Source organism: Arabidopsis lyrata, assembly GCF_000004255.2.
Source record: "Arabidopsis lyrata subsp. lyrata unplaced genomic scaffold ARALYscaffold_7, whole genome shotgun sequence".
In the NCBI taxonomy this organism is placed as follows: Eukaryota; Viridiplantae; Streptophyta; class Magnoliopsida; order Brassicales; family Brassicaceae; genus Arabidopsis; species Arabidopsis lyrata.
In genome coordinates this window covers 4,338,651-4,355,919 of record NW_003302549.1, presented here as the reverse complement: position 1 = coordinate 4,355,919, position 17,269 = coordinate 4,338,651, and the positions used below count along the sequence as shown (strand labels likewise).

The 17,269-nt window shown below is 37.6% G+C and overlaps 5 protein-coding genes across 9 annotated transcripts; 4 read left to right on the top strand and 1 right to left on the bottom strand.

The window, feature by feature from the left end:
* Window positions 1-12: 12 nt before the first annotated feature.
* On the top strand, window positions 13-2,242 carry LOC9305399 (protein CHROMOSOME TRANSMISSION FIDELITY 7). The gene is made up of 6 exons (XM_002869282.2): window positions 13-394; window positions 592-826; window positions 922-1,017; window positions 1,107-1,175; window positions 1,533-1,861; window positions 1,948-2,242. Exons 1-6 carry the CDS (start codon window positions 243-245, stop codon window positions 2,099-2,101), a joined length of 1,035 nt encoding a protein of 344 aa, XP_002869328.1. The 5' UTR covers window positions 13-242; the 3' UTR covers window positions 2,102-2,242.
* Window positions 2,243-5,188: 2,946 nt separating this feature from the next.
* On the top strand, window positions 5,189-6,890 carry LOC110226325. The gene is given in 1 exon segment (XM_021017496.1): window positions 5,189-6,890. A coding segment is annotated over 1 exon segment (162 nt). The 5' UTR covers window positions 5,189-5,656; the 3' UTR covers window positions 5,819-6,890.
* Window positions 6,891-8,165: 1,275 nt separating this feature from the next.
* Window positions 8,166-10,255, top strand: LOC9303376. Of its 3 annotated transcripts, none has more exons than XM_002869281.2 (4): window positions 8,166-8,284; window positions 8,590-9,590; window positions 9,859-9,895; window positions 9,969-10,255. In XM_002869281.2, exons 2-3 carry the CDS (start codon window positions 8,704-8,706, stop codon window positions 9,893-9,895), a joined length of 924 nt encoding a protein of 307 aa, XP_002869327.1. In that variant the 5' UTR covers window positions 8,166-8,284; window positions 8,590-8,703; the 3' UTR covers window positions 9,969-10,255. The 3 variants fall into 3 exon arrangements, with proteins under 3 accessions (XP_002869327.1, XP_020873144.1, XP_020873143.1); XM_021017485.1 differs by having other exon boundaries at window positions 8,381-9,590; XM_021017484.1 differs by lacking the exon at window positions 8,166-8,284 and having other exon boundaries at window positions 8,291-9,590.
* LOC9305398 (cytoplasmic 60S subunit biogenesis factor REI1 homolog 1) lies at window positions 10,242-12,292 on the bottom strand. The gene is made up of 5 exons (XM_021017483.1): window positions 12,010-12,292; window positions 11,218-11,784; window positions 10,957-11,126; window positions 10,638-10,853; window positions 10,242-10,541 (listed from the first exon to the last, which is right to left on the bottom strand). The coding sequence occupies exons 1-5, from the start codon at window positions 12,112-12,114 to the stop codon at window positions 10,385-10,387; spliced, it is 1,215 nt and encodes a 404-aa protein (XP_020873142.1). The 5' UTR covers window positions 12,115-12,292; the 3' UTR covers window positions 10,242-10,384.
* A 427-nt stretch (window positions 12,293-12,719) lies between these two features.
* Window positions 12,720-17,215, top strand: LOC9305397 (protein KAKU4). 3 transcript variants are annotated; one of them, XM_002869280.2, is made up of 13 exons: window positions 12,720-13,119; window positions 13,518-13,570; window positions 13,887-13,975; window positions 14,149-14,255; window positions 14,332-14,423; window positions 14,869-15,027; window positions 15,284-15,473; window positions 15,592-15,656; window positions 15,761-15,815; window positions 15,906-15,984; window positions 16,095-16,174; window positions 16,259-16,400; window positions 16,557-17,215. In XM_002869280.2, the coding sequence occupies exons 1-13, from the start codon at window positions 12,849-12,851 to the stop codon at window positions 16,888-16,890; spliced, it is 1,716 nt and encodes a 571-aa protein (XP_002869326.1). In that variant the 5' UTR covers window positions 12,720-12,848; the 3' UTR covers window positions 16,891-17,215. The 3 variants fall into 3 exon arrangements, with proteins under 3 accessions (XP_002869326.1, XP_020872387.1, XP_020872386.1); XM_021016728.1 differs by having other exon boundaries at window positions 12,785-13,119; window positions 16,565-16,628; XM_021016727.1 differs by having other exon boundaries at window positions 12,789-13,119; window positions 16,095-16,183.
* Window positions 17,216-17,269: the final 54 nt, after the last annotated feature.

The window sequence follows — 17,269 nt, the reverse complement described above, 5'->3', positions numbered from 1 at the left end:
TTCCACTTATGGCGTTGGAACTAAATTGGAATGATCTTGAGTTATGCAATTACACAAAATGGCCCATCAATTATCCAATGTCATTTTCTGGTTTCTTTGGTTTACATAAGTTTAGGTAGGAATCGGCAAAAAACAAAAAAATTTCATTAGCGCCAAAAAATTCAATCCATAGGCGCCAAAATCAGAGAAGTAAAGGGGAAAACAAACACAGACCTAAGAAGGATTCGAGCTCTCTCTGTACGATGCAAGCAAAAATCAATTCTTTCTTCAAGCCCTCTTCTTCTTCTATCGCTGCCTCAGTAACAACAGACGCAGACGATGGTTTAGCTGTCTGGGAGAACAATCGGAACGCCATCGTCAACACCTACCAGCGTCGATCTGCGATTCCCGATAGGTAAATCGATCATCTTTGGCGGTTTTTCTTCTCTTTAGGTTCTTCGAGAATTTCTACATTATTTGTTTTCTTCAGATGAATCGAAAATAAGCGACCCTGATTTTCTGGGTTTTCTTAAAGCAAATCCCTTTGATTTAATCTTGCAGCCATTATTAATTGGGTTTCTGTTTGTGTGTCACTTATTTTTGGGTATTCAGAAGTCAAGTGCTTAAAGGATGCATCGGGAAGCCACTGAAGAAAGGATCTTCCTCTGTACCTAAAAATCTCAAAAAGAAGCGCAATTATACGCAATTCCACTTAGAGTTGGGCCAATCTGATTTTCTTCTCAGACATTGCCCACAATGTGGAGCTAAGTATGCTCCTGGAGATGAATTAGACGAGAAGAACCATCAAAGTTTTCACAAGGACTATATGTATGGACTCCCTTTTAAGGTTAGGATCCCATTTTAAGCTCAAGAAGATAGCTGTTTCTTTGATTATTGTAGAGGTTATTAGATTGATTGTTGTTTTTTTTGAATTGGTCTCAGGGTTGGCAGAACGAGAAAGCGTTCACATCGCCTTCGTTCAACAAGAACCGCATCATTATGGTTTCAGAAAATGATTCCCCTGCACATAGAAACAAGGTCCATTCTTTTCACAATTCAACTTGCCCTGTTTATGGTACCGGTTCTTCGTTTAGAGGACCTAAACGATGGATCTTTTGTAATTGCAGGTGCAAGAGGTTGTGAAAATGATGGAAGTCGAGTTAGGTGAGGATTGGATTCTTCACCAACATTGTAAGGTATGAGCCTGTTTCCACGTCTTAACAGTCATTTGCGGATATATTCCATAGCTCATGAGTGTTTTTTAGTATGTTGATGTCTACTATATTGAGCCAATTGGCATTTGATACAACTTGTTGGGAAGCATGGTGAATACTTGCTCTACTATGGTCAACTTAAAAGAGGAAAACTTCGACTTAGTCTGATTCCTTCCATGTCTATGACTAGCATTGAAATCAAACAAGAAATCTGATTCCCTGAAAAGAGGAGTTTCTTTAATTTCTTTATATGGCATCATTCAACAAATTCACAAGAAAGATGATATAACCTGTAATTACTTTCCTCAGTTATTTCAAGAACTACCTTGTTATGTGTAGGTTTATCTATTCATATCCTCTCAGAGGATCTCTGGATGTCTAGTTGCAGAACCAATTAAGGAAGCATTTAAGCTCATACCTTCTCCTGATGATGAAAGACAGTTACAAAAAGAGAGCACCTCCTCGCCTTCAACCTCCATTCAGTTTGGAAACATTGTGTTACAAAGAGAAGTATCTAAAAGATGTCGAGCATCAGATGATAGATTAGACTGCGGAGCAATAGTATGCGAGGAAGAAGCTAAACCGGCTGTTTGTGGGATTAGAGCGATTTGGGTCTCACCTTCTAACAGAAGAAAAGGCATAGCCACATGGTTACTCGATACCACGAGGTAAAGAACCTAAAACCATTGTCGTGGTGAACAAACATTCATACATTATGGTGACATTTTGTTTGTATGTTTGTATAAAATCGCAGGGAAAGCTTTTGCAACAATGGGTGCATGTTGGAGAAATCTCAGTTAGCATTTTCACAACCAAGCTCCATTGGAAGATCTTTTGGATCTAATTATTTTGGAACTTGTTCATTCTTAGTTTACAAAGCTCAGCTAATTGATACTCTCTTTTCTTAAACGGCATAGATTTCATTACATCACAACCATCATCTTCACTGTTACTCTTTTTGTCTGTCTTTTACATATTAGCAAGTGGGTGAAATATTGATTGGCTGATCCCATAACAAACAAAAAGAGCAACATATATTCTTTTATTTTGATTGACCTCTCCTTTTCTGCTTTCAATCTTGAATCTTCCATTATCCCCTTTAATCTTCCTTTGATCCTAACTGATCTTTCTAATCTTAAAAATTGAACCATGTATTCATACAAATTGTACACTAATCCACACATCTACGAACCCTTTTACAAGCTTCGTAACTAAACGTATGGAAACAAATTGGAACTCTTTTCTTAAAATATAAGAAACTTGTATGTTTTTTGTTTTCAATGGATTCTTGTATGCTAAATCTACGTAACGATGCAAAAACAAGTTGAATTTGTGGAATCGCTAACGATCAATGACAGGATCCAAAATCCGGTTAGTTTAACATCATCTTGTAGATCAAGCCGTGGGTATCATTTTCATTCCACTAAACACAACTCAATCCAATCTTTTGTCTAAAGGTTGCTTTTTTCGAACCTCAAGTCTCTGTCTAAAGACTTTTTTAAGCCATGGGTCACTTGATGTTTGTCTAAAGACTGAAACAAGAAACCGAACATGATCCATATGTCTAAAAAATTTCAAGCCGTGGGTACCAAGAAGGGATCAATGTTCAGAATAAGTCTCAGTCTAAAGACAAAAGTTTGAAGCCGTGGGTACCATTTTCCAAGTTTGAAGCCGTGGGTACCATTTTCCTTCCACCAAACATAACCCAATCCAATCTTGTGTCTAAAGGATTGGTTTTTAGAACCTTAAGTCTCTGCCTAAAGACTTTTTTAAGTCGTGGGTAACTATTTCTTTGTCTAAAGACTGAAAAAATAAACCGAAGATGATCCATATGTCTACAGATTTTCAAGCCGTGGGTACCAAGAAGGATCAATGTTCGAATCTCAAGCCTCAGAGTAAAGACTAAAGTTTGAAGCCGTGGGTACCATTTCCCTTCAACCAAACATAACCCAATCCAATCTTTTGTCTAAAGGATTGGTTATTTCGAACCTCAAGTCTTTGTCTAAAGACTTTTTTAATCCGTAGGTAACTGTTTCTTTCTCTAAGACCATACACAACGATCTATTTTTTGTGTGGGTGTGACTATTAAAATATACACAAATAAGAGAACAGTAAGTTTGGAGTTGGTATTCGAGTGTTAGTTTACACTCGGTTGTGAGGGACATGTGTCTTTGTTTTGTTGGTTCCGATTTTTTGACATAGAAAAATCACCACTCACACCCATACTCCCACATTATTTTATTAATAAATCAGCACTCAATCTTCACACCCTTACATTATTTTATTAATAAATCACCACTCACACCCATACTCCCACATGCACCATTGTGGATGCTCTAAACTCTAAAGACTGAAAAAAGAAACCAAACATGTTCCATATGTCTATAAATTTTCAAGCCGTGGGTACCAAGAAGGATCAATGTTCAGTCTCAAGTCTCAGTCCAAAGTTTGAAGCTGTGGGTACCATTTTCCATCAACCAACATAAGAATCTTGTATTTATTTTTTTCAACAGAAACTTGTATGCTAAATCTACATAAGGATGTGAAAACAAGTTGAATTTGTGGAATCGCTAACGATCAATGACGGGATCCAAAATCCGGTTAGATTAACATCGTCTTGTATATTTATTATACAAGTTTCCATTGTTTAAAATTATAAGTCTCTGTCTAAAGACTTATAATGTTTTAAGCCGTGGGTGTTTCTTTATCTAAAGACTGAAACAAGAAACCAAACATGATCCATATGTCTAGTGATTTTCAAGCCGTGGGTACGAAGAAGGATCAATGTTCAGTCTCAAGTCTCAGTCTAAAGACTTAAAGTTTTAAGCCGTATGGTACCATTTTCCTAGCACCAAACATAACCCAATCCAGTGTTTTGTCCCTCAAGTCTCTGTCTAAAGACGTCATTTTTAAAGCCGTGTGTAACTGTTGTCTAAAGACTGAAACAAGAAACCGAACATGATCCATATGTCTAGTGATTTTAAAGCCGTGGGTACCAAGGAGGATCAATGTTCAGTCTCAGTCTCAGTCTAAAGATTAAAGTTTGAAGCCGTGGGTACCATTTTCCTTTAACCAAACATGATCCAATCCAATCTTTTGTCTAAAGGATTGGTTTTTAGAACCTCAAGTCTCTGTCTAAAGACTTTTTTAAGCCATGGGTAACTTGATGTTTGTCTAAAGACTGAAACAAGAAACCGAACATGATCCATATGTCTAAAACATTTCAAGCCGTGGGTACCAAGAAGGGATCAATGTTCAGAATAAGTCTCAGTCTAAAGACAAAAGTTTGAAGCCGTGGGTACCATTTTCCTTCCACCAAACATATCCCAATCCAATCTTGTGTCTAAAGGACTGGTTTTTAGAACCTTAAGTCTCTGTCTAAAGACTTTTTTAAGCCGTGGGTAACTGTTTCTTTGTCTAAAGACTGAAAAAAGAAACCGAACATGATCCATATGTCTAGAGATTTTCAAGCCGTGGGTACCAAGAAGGATCAATGTTCAGAATCAGTCTCAGTCTAAAGACTTATGTTTGAAGCCGTGGGTACCATTTTCCTTCCACCAAACATAACCCAATCCAATCTTTTGGCTAAAGGATTGGTTTTTAGAACCTTAAGTCTCTGTCTAAAGACTTTTTTAAGCCGTGGGTAACTGTTCTTTGTCTAAAGACTGAAACAAGAAACCAAACATGATCCATATGTCTAAAGATTTTCAAGCCGTGGGTACCAAGAAGGGATCAAAGTTCAGAATCAGTCTCAGTCTAAAGACAAAAGTTTGAAGCCGTGGGTACCATTTTCCTTCCACCAAACATAACCCAATCCAATCTTGTGTCTAAAGGATTGGTTTTTAGAACCTCAAGTCTCTGTCTAAAGACAATTTTTAAGCCGTGGGTAACTATTTTTTTGTCTAAAGACTGAAAAAAGAAACCGAACATGATCCATATTGTCTAGAGATTTTCAAGCCGTGGGTACCAAGAAGGATCAGTGTTCAGAATCAGTCTCAGTCTAAAGACTAAATTTTGAAGCCGTGGGTACCATTTTCATCCCACCAAACATAACCCAATCCAATCTTTTGGCTAAAGGATTGGTTTTTAGAACCTCAAGTCTCTGTCTAAAGACTTTTTAAGCCGTGGGTAACTGTTCTTTGTCTAAAGACTGAAACAAGAAACCAAACATGATCCATATGTCTAAAGATTTTAAAGCCGTGGGTACCAAGAAGGGATCAAAGTTCAGAATCAGTCTCAGTCTAAAGACTAAAGTTTGAAGCCGTGGGTACCATTTTCATTCCACCAAACATAACCCAATCCAATCTTGTGTCGAAAGGATTGGTTTTTAGAACCTCAAGTCTCTGTCTAAAGACTTTTTTTAAGCCGTGGGTAACTATTTCTTTGTCTATAGACTGAAACAAGAAACCGAACATGATCCATATGTCTAGAGATTTTCAAGCCGTGGGTACCAAGAAGGATCAATGTTCAGTCTCAAGTCTCAGTCTAAAGGCTAAAGTTTTAAGCCGTATGGTACCATTTTCCTTGCACCAAACATAACCCAATCCAGTGTTTTGTCTAAAGGATTGGTTTTTTGGAAACTCAAGTCTCTGTCTAAAGACTTTTTTAAGCCGTGGGTAACTTGATCTTTGACCAGTAACCTGAAACCAATCCCAAGTATATTTGTCAAAATAATAAGCCGTGGGTAAAGGATCGGTTTTCAGTCTCAGGTCAAAAATCCCTCATAAGCCAACTCGACGGGACAATGTCCCCAAGAAAGAATCTGACAGAACACTAATAGTTGAGTGTCTGCATATGATCTCTCTTGGATTTTGAAAAAAAAACAAAACAAGGAAGAAATCTAACAAAAACAAAACAGAAAAACGCAGAGCAATAAACCACAACCGATCGCAACAATTTCACGCTTTATCAAAGTATCGAAAGCGCTACAAAAGCAAAACAAAAAACGGAAACCAAACCCTCTTAAACAGAATCAAGTAACACAAAAAAAGAAGAAGAACGAACTTGTAATAATTCTCAGAAAACTTTGAAACGCAGAGTCGCGATTCGTTTGGTTTTCAAATTATCCAAGCCGCTTCAAAACGAACAGAAAACCAAAAGAACAGAACAAAAAAAAAAAACTGATAATAATGAAGTTTAGTAACCCTAGAAATCAAGAGAGAAGAATTCTTACAGTGATTATCGCTACAAAACTTCTTCGATCATGAATGATCCGATAGAGAGAAACATGCGAAACAGAGAAAGAACTGATTAATAGTTAAAATATAAAACAACCCTAGAAATCAAGAGAATCGGAAGAATTCTTACATTCTACAAATCGTCTTCCGTTATGATGTTATGATATAGCGATCGAGAGAAATATGACAAACAGAGAAAGAAGAAGGCAAAACAAATTCTGACTCTCTCTGATAAGCTTTCCCCTTTTTATAAAACACTACTCACGGCGGTGCCAGCTGGCTGATTTCCTTTTTTTTTTTTGTAACGCCTAGTTTCCTTTTTTTAGTTAACATAACTTTCCTTTTTTCTAGTTTCCATTTATTTCACGTGGGCCTTAAGTTAAGCCCAATTTGAATTAATGGGCTGGTTACCCGGACCCTATTTTAGCGATCGTTTTTACCCTTTATCTTTTGTTTGTTTTTGGGAATTATTACTCCACTAAGAAATAACTGTCAAATACAACAAACTTAGAATTTTTAATTCCAATCTTCTTTTGTTTGTCAAAAATTTATTATTATTTTTATTTTAACGAGTTTAATAAGAAAGTGGAAAAAAAGAAGTTTTGCTTAATTTCGATAATTTGATATTCAAGCAAACCAATTAAAAAAAAAAGCATAAGAAAAACAATAAAAACTAGTCAAAGCTTGCAAGATGAATTTGTTGATTTATTTCCTAAATCAAAATATTTGTTACTCAGACAATAGTTAACAAATATAAAGTAAAATCATTTTTACTCGATATAGAATTGAAAATTATAGCTCAAATAATTCTAACAAACCCTATTAAATAAACCACAAACAAAAGTTTATAAATCAGATGTAGGAAATTTTCTTCTCATAAATCACAATAAAATATTTTCCAGTCATCAGCTGCAAATCAAATATTCAAATTTAGGGGGTGAATGGAGACGGCGGATTTCAGAACTGCGGGACGTTTTTCATGGGACCCATTGATATGTTACCAATCAACAAAATATTACAAGTGCGGGACGTTTCTTTTTATTTTTTGGGTTGTGAGTGCGGTTCAATTTTGTTTGTAAATATTGTAGTTGGCCCGCTACAGTAAATTCACATCCTATTTGATGTGTTTGCGTTATGTGGTATCTACAGTCTATAGAGATATGTGTAATTTAAAAAATAGAACTTGTATTAACCATTTATTTAATTATACATGTTATTTTTGGTTTGTTTTATTTCTTTGTCATATTGGTTTTTTCAAATATATGATATATAATTGTATCACCATATTTATTTAAATTATGTTTAAATACTTAAAATATTTATAAAAAACCACATGTATTTAAATAATTAGTTAAAAAATATTCGAAAAATATTTTTCTGTTGTATCATATTGTTTATTATGAAATTTTTTATTTAATATATATATATATATATATATACATATTTGAATGTTTAATTAAAATTATTTAACTACAATGTATATCCCGCACCGCTTTTTGTTTTTTACCAATCAAACATTATTTCGTACCGCTTATTTACAAAAACCGCATTTGTTCCGCATACCGCACGTACCGCAGTTGAACCGTACCGCACTGTCATACCGCTTTCTCCGCACAACAAAAACCGCGGTTACCATTCGGACCTTATATGTACTTTTTTTGAAAGACTAACCTGTAGCATATTTTATTACTTGAAACTCGAAAGTAAAAAGTCGTCACATAATATTTTAGATAATAATATTAATGATATTAAAAATAGCTCTAATAATGTATTGAAAAGGTAAAAATGGATATGGGGATTGAGAGAGAGTAGGAGAGAGAGAGAAAAAGGAGGCTACCAACTGCGATACACTATCCCCACAAGCAAACCCCATCATCGCCCTTCTTCCACTTCCTTTGTAACTTTCAATCTCAGGTCAGCTTCTTCGATTTCGTTCTCTTTTTCTTCGATTTCGTTTGCTTACTGCTTACCAATTCGGTGATTTGGATCTGTCGTTTCTAATTTGGCTAGGGTTCTTCTGCTCTTGATTATGCGATCGGTTTTCTAAAAATTGTTTGATTTTGAATCCGATTCTCACTCTCTTTTGGGTTCTTCGTGTTTCACCAGCGACTGAATCGTATTGGTTTTGGGGTTTTATCATTTATCGAATTGTCTTTTTACATTCATATTTTTGCAGCAGATTTAAGATTGTGGATACTTATTTACATGCATATATGCAGCTACTATCAAGTAACAGATTCCGGGGAAATGATTTCTTCCATCAAGGGTTGCTGATTATAGATACTTAGTTCCTTCCCGATAAGTTGGAATAATCTGTTTCCTTTGCGGATCTTATGGCTCTGGAACTACATGTTTGTGAAAAGCGGCTTCAAGCTAAGACCTTTTGTAGCCAAGAGTTTCAGTTGACTCTCAATTGGGATGATTTAACTTGTCCCATTTGTTTGGATTTCCCTCACAATGGTGTGCTTCTCCAGTGTTCTTCTTACGAAAACGGCTGCCGTGCTTTTGTCTGCAATACTGATCACCTTCACTCTAACTGTTTGGATCGTTTCATTAGCGCCTGTGGTACTGATTCACCTCCAGCCCCTGATGAACCTCGCTCTAAGGTTCTAGAAGAGAGTTGCAAACCCGTTTGTCCACTGTGTAGAGGAGAAGTTACTGGCTGGCTTGTTGTAGAAGAAGCCCGTGTCCGTCTTGATGAGAAAAAACGTTGCTGTGAGGAAGAAAGATGCAGGTTTATGGGTACTTACTTGGAGCTTCGCAAACATGCTCAGTCAGAGCATCCGGATTCTCGTCCTTCAGAAATTGATCCAGCACGGAAGCTTGATTGGGAGAATTTCCAGCAGTCGTCTGAAATAATCGACGTGTTGAGCACAATTCACTCCGAAGTTCCAAGAGGAGTGGTTTTAGGGGACTATGTGATCGAATATGGAGATGATGACACTGGAGATGAATTTGAGGATGTTCCTAACAATGAAGGAAACTGGTGGACCTCTTGTATTCTGTACCAAATGTTTGACAATATAAGGAATGCCAGGAATCGAAGAAGATCAAGAATGAGCGAGAGCAGGAGAGGGAGTCGCCGCTCTAGCTATGAAAACTCCAACTCTGATGACAGCTCAGTAGCATCCATAGAGTTCCCGGAGTATAGAGTAGATGAGATCGATGATGAGTTCATCAGCACAAGTGGAGCTAACAGAAGTAGCTCTATGCACCAAAGGTCAGAACCATCTATTGCTTTACACCACTAATTTGTTACTGTTTCGTTCTGCAGAGATGTACATTCTTAGTTTCATAGTATATGATTATTCTGCATTGATATTAGAGGCTTACCGGTGAGCCAGGTTAAATGACGAAATCAGGTCCTATTGTGTGATATCTCTGGCATAGTGGCTCAGGGTGTTGACCTGGTTTAGTAGCTTTATTGTGCTATATATGATGGTTACTTAAGAAACATTGCTTGATGCCATATTTTTTCTGGTTTGCAGTTCAAGAAGGCGTCGAACCCGCTTCTATGAAAATTAGGTAATTAACTTTCTGTTTCTATGCTTTTGGTACTATCTTCTTGTGGATCTCTTATGTTTCTTTTCTTTCTCAGTCAGCTGGAAAATGAAGCGAAGCGAATGAAGCAGACCAACCTATTCGTAGCCAGTGTTCTTGGTTTTGGACCTCTCTCTCTTCTTTTTCCTTCTACACATAAATTTATTTTAGGTTTGTCTTGTGACATTACTCGCAGCCACAGCCTTTGTACAAAAACAAAACTAAAAGCCTTTTTGGGATATTGTAGTACCCTTTGTCGTGGTCTCTTCTTTGTTTTACATGCATCTCTGAACAATGTAGATATTGAGAGTAAATCAGAAGTCAACGTTCGTGTAGCAATTTTAACATTTTCTATTTCAGTGAACATACTCTGTTTAAAGCTAACTCTTATTACCAAAGTACCAACACAACTTGGTCAAAGACTCAAAGTACATGAAATCATCATTCAATCCAACACTAGACAATAGACAGAAACTAATATGGGACATTATTGGGCAAGTTTCTGATGACATTACTCTTCACTCCGATCTTGGTACGCATTGTCTCACCTCTCTGACTCATCTCCTTGCGCACTTTCATCCTCAATGTCTCCTCTTTTGACGGTACCGTCTTCAGACCCAGACTCTTGTACCTGAGAATTTGCCATTTGTGAGAATAACCTTAAATTAACTTGCCGATTCGCTAGTTTAATAGGTTTGGATGACTAATGGGTTTGGAGAAAACAAACCTTGAAGATAAAGAGGACATTATCTGGCTGCTGTTTTGAGAAGTTGGGTGTGGCTTCTGTCTGTAGTAACGCATGAATTCACGGGACCCGAGAGTTTTAGACGTTTTTGTGTTCTCGGAATTCTCCGTGATCAGGAGCTCAGAACCCCCAACAAGTTCTACAGTGTTGTCTGTTTCACCAGCTACAACAATCTGCTTCCCAGCTTCATCAACATAGCTGCTCAATTCATAGATTCCAATGGAAGGTGCATTAAGATTTGGCATAGAAAGAGGAATAGAGGTGAGAACAAGAAAAATCAAAGATACAAGAGAGTTGAAACCTGCTGCTGTAGTCATAGAACTCTTCTAGTTCAGCATCTTCATCATCATCACCATCACCATAATGCAGTTTGCAATGACTCTTTGCTTCCATATGCTTTCTTACAGCTTCTAAGCTGCTGAATGGACGGCACAGCTCATTGCAGTATAGACACATGAAGTCTCTCTTGACCTGAGTGATGAGCCATGTATAAGTAAATAGGAGTAAGAAATTGAAAGCTTGACAACAACGAACAGTGAATGGTAAATTGATGAGTCCAAACCTTGAGACCGAGGTAAGTGAGAAGCCCTTCAGGATCCTTGAGATACTCGATATCGGGAATGAAGAAACCATGGTGCTTATGCATGTGAACCATACAGCTCTCTAAGGTCTTATGGGTTTTGTCACACATCAAACAGCAGGTTGGGTCCAGCTCATACTTGTCTGCATCACCATCATCATCCATATCTTCAGCAGATCCTGACTCAATCACATTCAACTTAGACAACGAATGTGAGGCTTCTTCAGCAGCCAATTCGTCGTCAGAATCAACCTCCACCCATTCATCTTCACTATCATCATCAATGGAACCCCTGTGTTGAACACGGCGAGGAAGTTGCCTGATAATCGCTATATCCTCCTCTCCGTTGATTGATGGGCCTTGTGAAACCCGCAAAACATGGCTCCGGGACTGAAGATGCTGCTCATGAGCCTTGGAACTCCTGTAACCTTTACCACAGATTCCACAAGTATAAAGCATAGGAGCTTCATTTGATTTATTCTTCTCCAGAGCAAGAGCAGATTGTCTAGCCTCAAACAAGGCTTCTGTAACTCCAGGAACTCCAGCCACCTAACAACAAAAATTCCATAAATACAAAAAGATTCAAATGCGTACAAGAAACCAAATCTATGATAAGCTTCAAATCAAGATTTCATATAAAATCTAGAGACTTTCTTCCCCTGCAAGAGAACGATTCTATAACCTTAAAACAAATCATTTCGACAGCAAAATGGAAAAAGTATACAAAAATAGTCTGAGGTCAAATTGGGTTAGAGAAAACAGCAGAAAATTGACCTTGCGCTTGAGATTGTAGCGGTGCCAATCGGATTTGTAATGAAGGTTACGCTCTTCTTCGTCCTTGAACTCCATGTTACACGCGTTACATGTTAAACCAGGCATCTTCTCTCCTTCAATCTCGATCGATCTAGAAATGGAAACTGGAGGATAAGGATTGTTGATATGTGTAAAGCGACGACGGCTCGTAAATGGATCGGCGATTGCGTTTGTCTCTAAAGAAGCGTCGATTGATTGATTGCCATCAAAATGAAAAAGAAGGCGCCCATTTTAGATCCGATCGGGTTGTTTCTGACCCGTCCTTGACCCGATATTAATATAGCCCATTGGGCCCATTATTTTAGCTTTTTTTAACACTGACATACAGTAGTTGACGAATTACAGTAAGTACCATTCGGTGCAAATAAAAATAAACTAAAAACCAAATTTTAATTTAAATTGTTTAAATATTATTTTTGAAATAACTTTTTACAACTTTATTAATTACTTCGTTCTATCATGACTTTTTTTTCCAAATTATAATCTCTCTCTTATTTTTTTCTTTTTTCTACGTCATGTACATTGTTCAAATTTCAAAATATGAAAACAAATGAATATATAATACATGATTATACACTACAGTTAATTTTTTTTTATAGTCGGAATGTTTTGTTTTTTTGCCTAATTTTATTGGTGGAAGCAAATTTTAACCGCAGGCCTGTAATTTAGGAAACTAACCTTTCACCCCCAATTAAAAAAAAAAACAAGAAGACGACAAATAACGAGAAATTACCAATTTTCCCCAACACTTCATTATTTCCTTCAACGAACTTCTCCCTCCTCCTCCTCTCACTTTCACCATGGATTCCGTCTCCGGTTACCCCGCCGGAGTAGGTCAGCCTCGTACCGGAGGAAAAATTGTTCGACCACGACGCACCGCCGCCGTCAGGACGCCGTATGACCGCCCCGTTCCGAGATCCCGAGATCCTCCTCAGCAAAACCCTAGTTGGATCTCCAGGCTCGTTTACAAACCCGCCAGCGTAATTGCCTCCGGCGCCGGAAAATTCATTTCTTCCGTCGTCTTCTCCGACTCTTCCTCGTCTTCGGAGGAGGACGAGGATTCATCTTCAGGTTTGTACAATTTATTTGGGTTTAGATATGATTCATTTGAATTTTTGGTTTATTATCTGTTCGAATCTGAAACCTACCGTTTCATTTGAAATGTGAATTTTGATTTAAAGCTTTCCCATTTTCTCTTTCCTTTGATATGTGGGACTTAATAGCAGTTAAGCAGTGGTGAATTACTACTCTACTCTATTTAGTTAGGTTACTTCTAAAGCTATAACCTTCATACTAATTCTAAAGCTCTAATTTTTATGCATATAATGTAGTTCTGGGATTAGGTCGACCCGTTCTCTTCCTTGGTTTGCATATGAAGTAGTTCTGGAATTAATAGAACCGACCCGACCAGCTTTGTGTCTTATTCTTTTAAAGTACGGATTTTTACATGTTAACCTCTTTGTGTGCAGATATTGATGGTGATGAGGATGTTGAGAAGACCATTACCGATTTTACTGAAGAGGTACTAACCACCTTGTTCGTTTTGGTGATTGCTCTGCCACTGTAGTTCTAGATATTTGTTTGAATTCATTATTCTTATGATTGATTCTGCTCTGTAGCCGCAGTGGATTATGGTGTTGCTAAAGATTGATTATTTTTCTGCTAGTTTTGTACTGAGTCACCTTTCGCCTTTTTAGTATGTGTATGAATTGTAATGTGATCCTGATTTTGTAGAAGTAAAGTTCTAACACGTTTTCAACTAAAAGTTTTTTGATGAAAGCATGATTTCAGTTTATGTGAACTTGTGGAGTGAATTTGATGTGTGCTTGTGTGAATAGGACCTTCTGACTGCCCAGCAACCAACCATCCAACGACTCAGTTCTAAGCGTGTAATTGAGCAGCTTCTCATGCAAGAAACATTTGCAAGGTATTTCTCTATGTCTGGCTTTCTGGACATCATAAGTTGCAGCCTCTTCCGCGAGTCTTATTATTTAATATTTACAGCTCTTAGCTTAAAAGAATCTTTGTGATATTTGTTTAGTTAACAAATCTAAGCTGATCTTGTATCCTGCTTATTCATTCATGTGTATGTTGTTCCAGGGAAGAGGGTGATAGATTAATAGATATCATCAAGGCTAGGGTTGTCGATCATCCTAGTGTCCCCTCTGCTGTTGAGGGGAGGCATAATGACAATGGATTGACAAGTGGTATGTAACTGATGGTAGACTGTGCAAGCAGACCGGATTAGTCAATGTGATAACGTCTTTTCTGTTCTATTTCTAGATGTGAATGTTGGTGAAATGTCCAATACAACTGTCATGGAAGCAAGAAAATGGTTGGAGGAAAAGAAATCAGGATCAAGTTCAAAGTATACAGTAAGTTCTAACTCTTCTTAACTGTTCCATATTGCTGCAGCCTGCAGGTTTGTACTTTTTTGTGATATCTGTCTCTGTGCTCTAAGCCATTGTTATTATAGAAGGAGACATCTTCTGTTTGTGTAAAATGATTTTATTGTTCTATGCCACTCCATGTGATCAGCAACGTAAAGCTCTCTTGCAAAAGTAGGTTGTTTAGAATTTTGAGTGTGGCCATCTGGTGACATTAATCCTGAAATGTCCTGATTGGAAACTACTTTTTTGTCCGCTTAAAATGCAAAAGATCCATATTGTTGCTCTTTTTTTTTTACTATGAAGACCATTTGCTCACATGATTTCGGTCAACTTCTGATAGCTTTGCTTCACATTATTCCGCCATATGTGTTTCTTTTCCATTGTGCTTTAAATGATGATCACCATCTCAGCCATTAGTTTAATTCTCTAGGCAACTGAAGATGGTGCTGGATCGCCTGTGGACGTGGCCAAGTCTTACATGCGAGCTCGTCTGCCATGGGGATCTCCAGCAGAGTTTCGATCACCATCATCAGCAGGAATGCAAGGGACACCCTTTCCTTATAGCGCTGGAAACTTTTCCTCATCTAAGGTTAGAATTTTAAGTTTTCCAGCAGTGCATACTTTTCTTATGGTCAAATGTTGTTTGAAAGTCTGAAGTTGTTTTACCTTGGTTTATAAGATAAAATTCTCTGCTTAACTTCTATTGTTTATGTTAGATAACCACGAGGAATTTGTGGGACACTATTTCCAGCTTTTCCTAAAGAAAAGTTGCATACCATTATGTATTTTGAATGGCTCTCTCAAATTTACCCTTATCCATTCTGACATTTAATACCAAAATGCAGCTGAAAAGGAAGTCCGGTTCTAATCAATCATGGAATATTCAAGATGAAATTCGCAAAGTCAGAGCTAAAGCAACAGAGGAAATGCTTAAAAGTCCTAGTAGTGTAGCCTCTTTGGAACCTAAATACAGCCCCTATGTTTTAGCGACTGATATGCTCAAAGGAAATGCTTCGTCTTTGAATGCTGATGGAGGTATTTTTTTCTTTCTTTATTTACATGTGGTCGAAGTTTTTCAGTAAGACATGAGATGAAACTGAAAGTATTTTCGGCTCTGGTCACATGAGTAACTCTTTTTTTTCTGTTCTTTCAGCTGTACGGTATGAACAAAGCAGAGCTCTACCAAATTCAGCCATACCTACCTCTGAACACAATCAGGTATCAAGCACTCTTTACACTATGTGTCTCTCTATACCAAGAAGAAACTTGCAGTTCCAATCTTTTCTTTTTTTGGTGTCCTTATGTGTTTTACTTGAGTGAAGACTACGGAAGCTAATCTAGCCGTCGGAGAAACAGGAGTTTTACATACTAGATCTTGTTAGTTTCTCCCTTAATCCTTAATTTGTATACACTCTCTAATATTCGATTTTTATACTCTGTCTCATGAATTTAATGTGTTCTGATTAGGTGGAGTTGGTTTGGACGAGACATTTATCTCCACACAAGGAGTCAAGCCGTCTGAAGATACAAATACCGCTCCTCAAAGGTTCTTTTTATTGTGCTTATCCTTCCAACACAGATTGTAACTTGTTTCTTTTCGACAGATCCATTTTTTAGTATATCAATCTTCTGAAGTTTCTCAACTGTATGTGACAGTGGAACCGCTGTAGATGACTTCAATGATCAAGATGGCGATTTTATCCAACCTAGCTCTACTATCGGAAACACCACAAATGGTATACATGGTATGTTGAATTCCTTTGGTGCTGGATGATGTTTAGTTGGGTTCTCTTAAATTACTTGCGTTCCTATTAATGCAGCTGTCTTGGCTCTTGGGGCAACTTTGGATCCAACTGGGAACTCTTCTTGCATCCCTAAAGATGTGTTTGAAACATCAAAAGAAGCTGATGAAATAGGCGCATCACGTGCTACTTTTAACGGTTTCCCATCTTCATCACCTAGGTGAAAAAACAACTCATTTGTCTGTCTAGTTTGACATGATGACATTATTTCATACTAAGCAAAGCCTTACTTTTTCAGTTCACCTTCCACCTCATTTGTCTGTCTAGTTTGACATGATGATATTATTTCATACTAAGCAAAGCCTTACTTTTTCAGTTCACCAGTGGTGGAAGGTCAACCAAAACCCACACCACCAGAAGAAACCGAGGCTTCTCAGCCTGTAGCTGAAATTCATGGTGATGATATGACAGTAGGGAATGGCTCAGATGGTGCAATTAATAACGAAAACAATGACAGCCACTCAAGTGGCTCGCATAACAGTTCAAGCACTCATGAAGAAGAGTGGCTCCCAGGAGACCAGTCTCTACCGAACTCAAACTCAGCAAGTAGCAGCCCGGGAACTACGAAGGTCTTGGCATACAGCAGAAGAGGAAGAGGGCGGGGGAGAGGAAGAGGCCGAGGAGGTCGAGGCAAAGGACGGGCCAAATAAACTCTGTAAGATGAGCTGTACACAACAAACACAATGCAGTAGGAGAGTATTATGAGGTAGGATTATGTGACATCTCTTTTAGATTGAATCCCACATCTGTTTGTGTTTGGTCTTTGTCACTTGGTAATCTTTGTAGGTTTTCTTGTAGTATTTGAGTTAGGAGGATATGTCTTGTCGAGTTATGTGGAATTGTGTCTCTGTTTTTTCTTTCATTTGTCTGAATCTCTAATGTTTAATGTTGTAAGTTTGAAGCTTGGTTTTGTTCCAGCTGACGAAGCTTTGTAGTTTGCAAATTCCATATTGAAACTCTTTTTCTTTTGTTCAACGCCAAATTTTAAAATCTTTTTACTTGACCAAAAAGCCAACACCTAATATTTGG

Bases quoted from the DNA above. Each gene is read 5' to 3' on its own strand.
- LOC9305399 (XM_002869282.2), top strand. From the start codon at position 243: ATGCAAGCAAAAATCAATTCTTTCTTCAAGCCCTCTTCTTCTTCTATC. The intron at 827-921 runs GTTAGGATCCCA...AATTGGTCTCAG, and splicing joins TGTATGGACTCCCTTTTAAG to GGTTGGCAGAACGAGAAAGC. The intron at 1,176-1,532 runs GTATGAGCCTGT...TGTTATGTGTAG, and splicing joins TTCTTCACCAACATTGTAAG to GTTTATCTATTCATATCCTC.
- LOC9303376 (XM_002869281.2), top strand. From the start codon at position 8,704: ATGGCTCTGGAACTACATGTTTGTGAAAAGCGGCTTCAAGCTAAGACC. The intron at 9,591-9,858 runs GTCAGAACCATC...TCTGGTTTGCAG, and splicing joins AGTAGCTCTATGCACCAAAG to TTCAAGAAGGCGTCGAACCC.
- LOC9305398 (XM_021017483.1), bottom strand. From the start codon at position 12,114: ATGCCTGGTTTAACATGTAACGCGTGTAACATGGAGTTCAAGGACGAA. The intron at 11,785-12,009 runs GTCAATTTTCTG...TTTTGTTGTTAG, and splicing joins GCTACAATCTCAAGCGCAAG to GTGGCTGGAGTTCCTGGAGT. The intron at 11,127-11,217 runs GTTTGGACTCAT...CTCATCACTCAG, and splicing joins TCACTTACCTCGGTCTCAAG to GTCAAGAGAGACTTCATGTG.
- LOC9305397 (XM_021016727.1), top strand. From the start codon at position 12,849: ATGGATTCCGTCTCCGGTTACCCCGCCGGAGTAGGTCAGCCTCGTACC. The intron at 13,976-14,148 runs GTATTTCTCTAT...ATGTTGTTCCAG, and splicing joins ATGCAAGAAACATTTGCAAG to GGAAGAGGGTGATAGATTAA. The intron at 15,028-15,283 runs GTTAGAATTTTA...ACCAAAATGCAG, and splicing joins GAAACTTTTCCTCATCTAAG to CTGAAAAGGAAGTCCGGTTC.